The 824-nt window shown below is 46.5% G+C and overlaps 1 protein-coding gene across 1 annotated transcript in view; it reads left to right on the plus strand.

Annotated features, from left to right (window-relative positions):
* The first annotated feature begins 375 nt into the window (after nt 1-375).
* The window catches only part of LOC119327791 (probable global transcription activator SNF2L2), a 1432-nt gene continuing 983 nt past the window's right edge, over nt 376-824 (plus strand). Inside the window, exon 1 of the mRNA XM_037600876.1 lies at nt 376-824. Coding sequence (XP_037456773.1) covers nt 618-824 — 207 coding nt within the window. The 5' untranslated portion in view covers nt 376-617.

Genomic DNA, 824 nt, shown 5'->3' on the forward strand with positions numbered 1-824 from the left:
AGTGCCACACATATAGCTTTCTGAGCCGGTGATTCATCATCGGGAGTTAAATATTTCTATCCCGAGTCCAATTAAATAAAAAATATTATTCAGGATAAATAAAACAAAATATTTTTTGTGGGAAAAAACCCAAATATTTTCTTTGCAGCAAAGGAACAATTTTTGTGCAATATGAATATTTCTATTAGATGAAGGGTAAACTTTTCGCCGTTTGAACTGATTCTAATATACAGTATATTTTTTACTTCCGTAAAGTCAATTAGGTGAAAAACTATTTTCGGAATAAAAAAAATCGAATCAAAGCTATTGGGCCGGCTCATATATATAGGTGCACTGCGCGCACAGGTTCTTCTTATTCGAGACTCAATGCGTACCTGCAGTTGGGCCTTGGAGCTTGAGAAGGTAGTAGCAACCTGACCGGACTCGATGGAGGCGTTGGTTCCGGCTCCGGCTCGTACTGCGCGTGGTTCTGGTTCCGATTCCGACCGCAGCAGAGGAAGCCGACTCTGCTAACTAGGGTTCCCTTCCCCCTCCATCCTCTTTAAATCTGGAGGCAGAGACTCAGGGTGAAGAACACAGCTCAAATCCACAACCCGCATCGAGTCGAGACGAAGCTCATGGATCCACCCGTGATGGCCGAAGTTAGTTCCACCAAAGAACACGTCGACCTGGAGAGGAACTCCAAGGACCTGACCATGGCTGCAGGCGACGTACAAGGTAACCCAACCATCTTTGAGCTGGAGATGATCGAGGCGCAAGAGGAAGATGCGGCGGCGGCGGCATACGACGAGATCGTCGCTCGATACAGGAGGAAACGCGCTGAC

The sequence above is a fragment of the Triticum dicoccoides genome, chromosome 7A (genome assembly GCF_002162155.2).
Source record: "Triticum dicoccoides isolate Atlit2015 ecotype Zavitan chromosome 7A, WEW_v2.0, whole genome shotgun sequence".
Taxonomy (NCBI): domain Eukaryota; kingdom Viridiplantae; phylum Streptophyta; class Magnoliopsida; order Poales; family Poaceae; genus Triticum; species Triticum dicoccoides.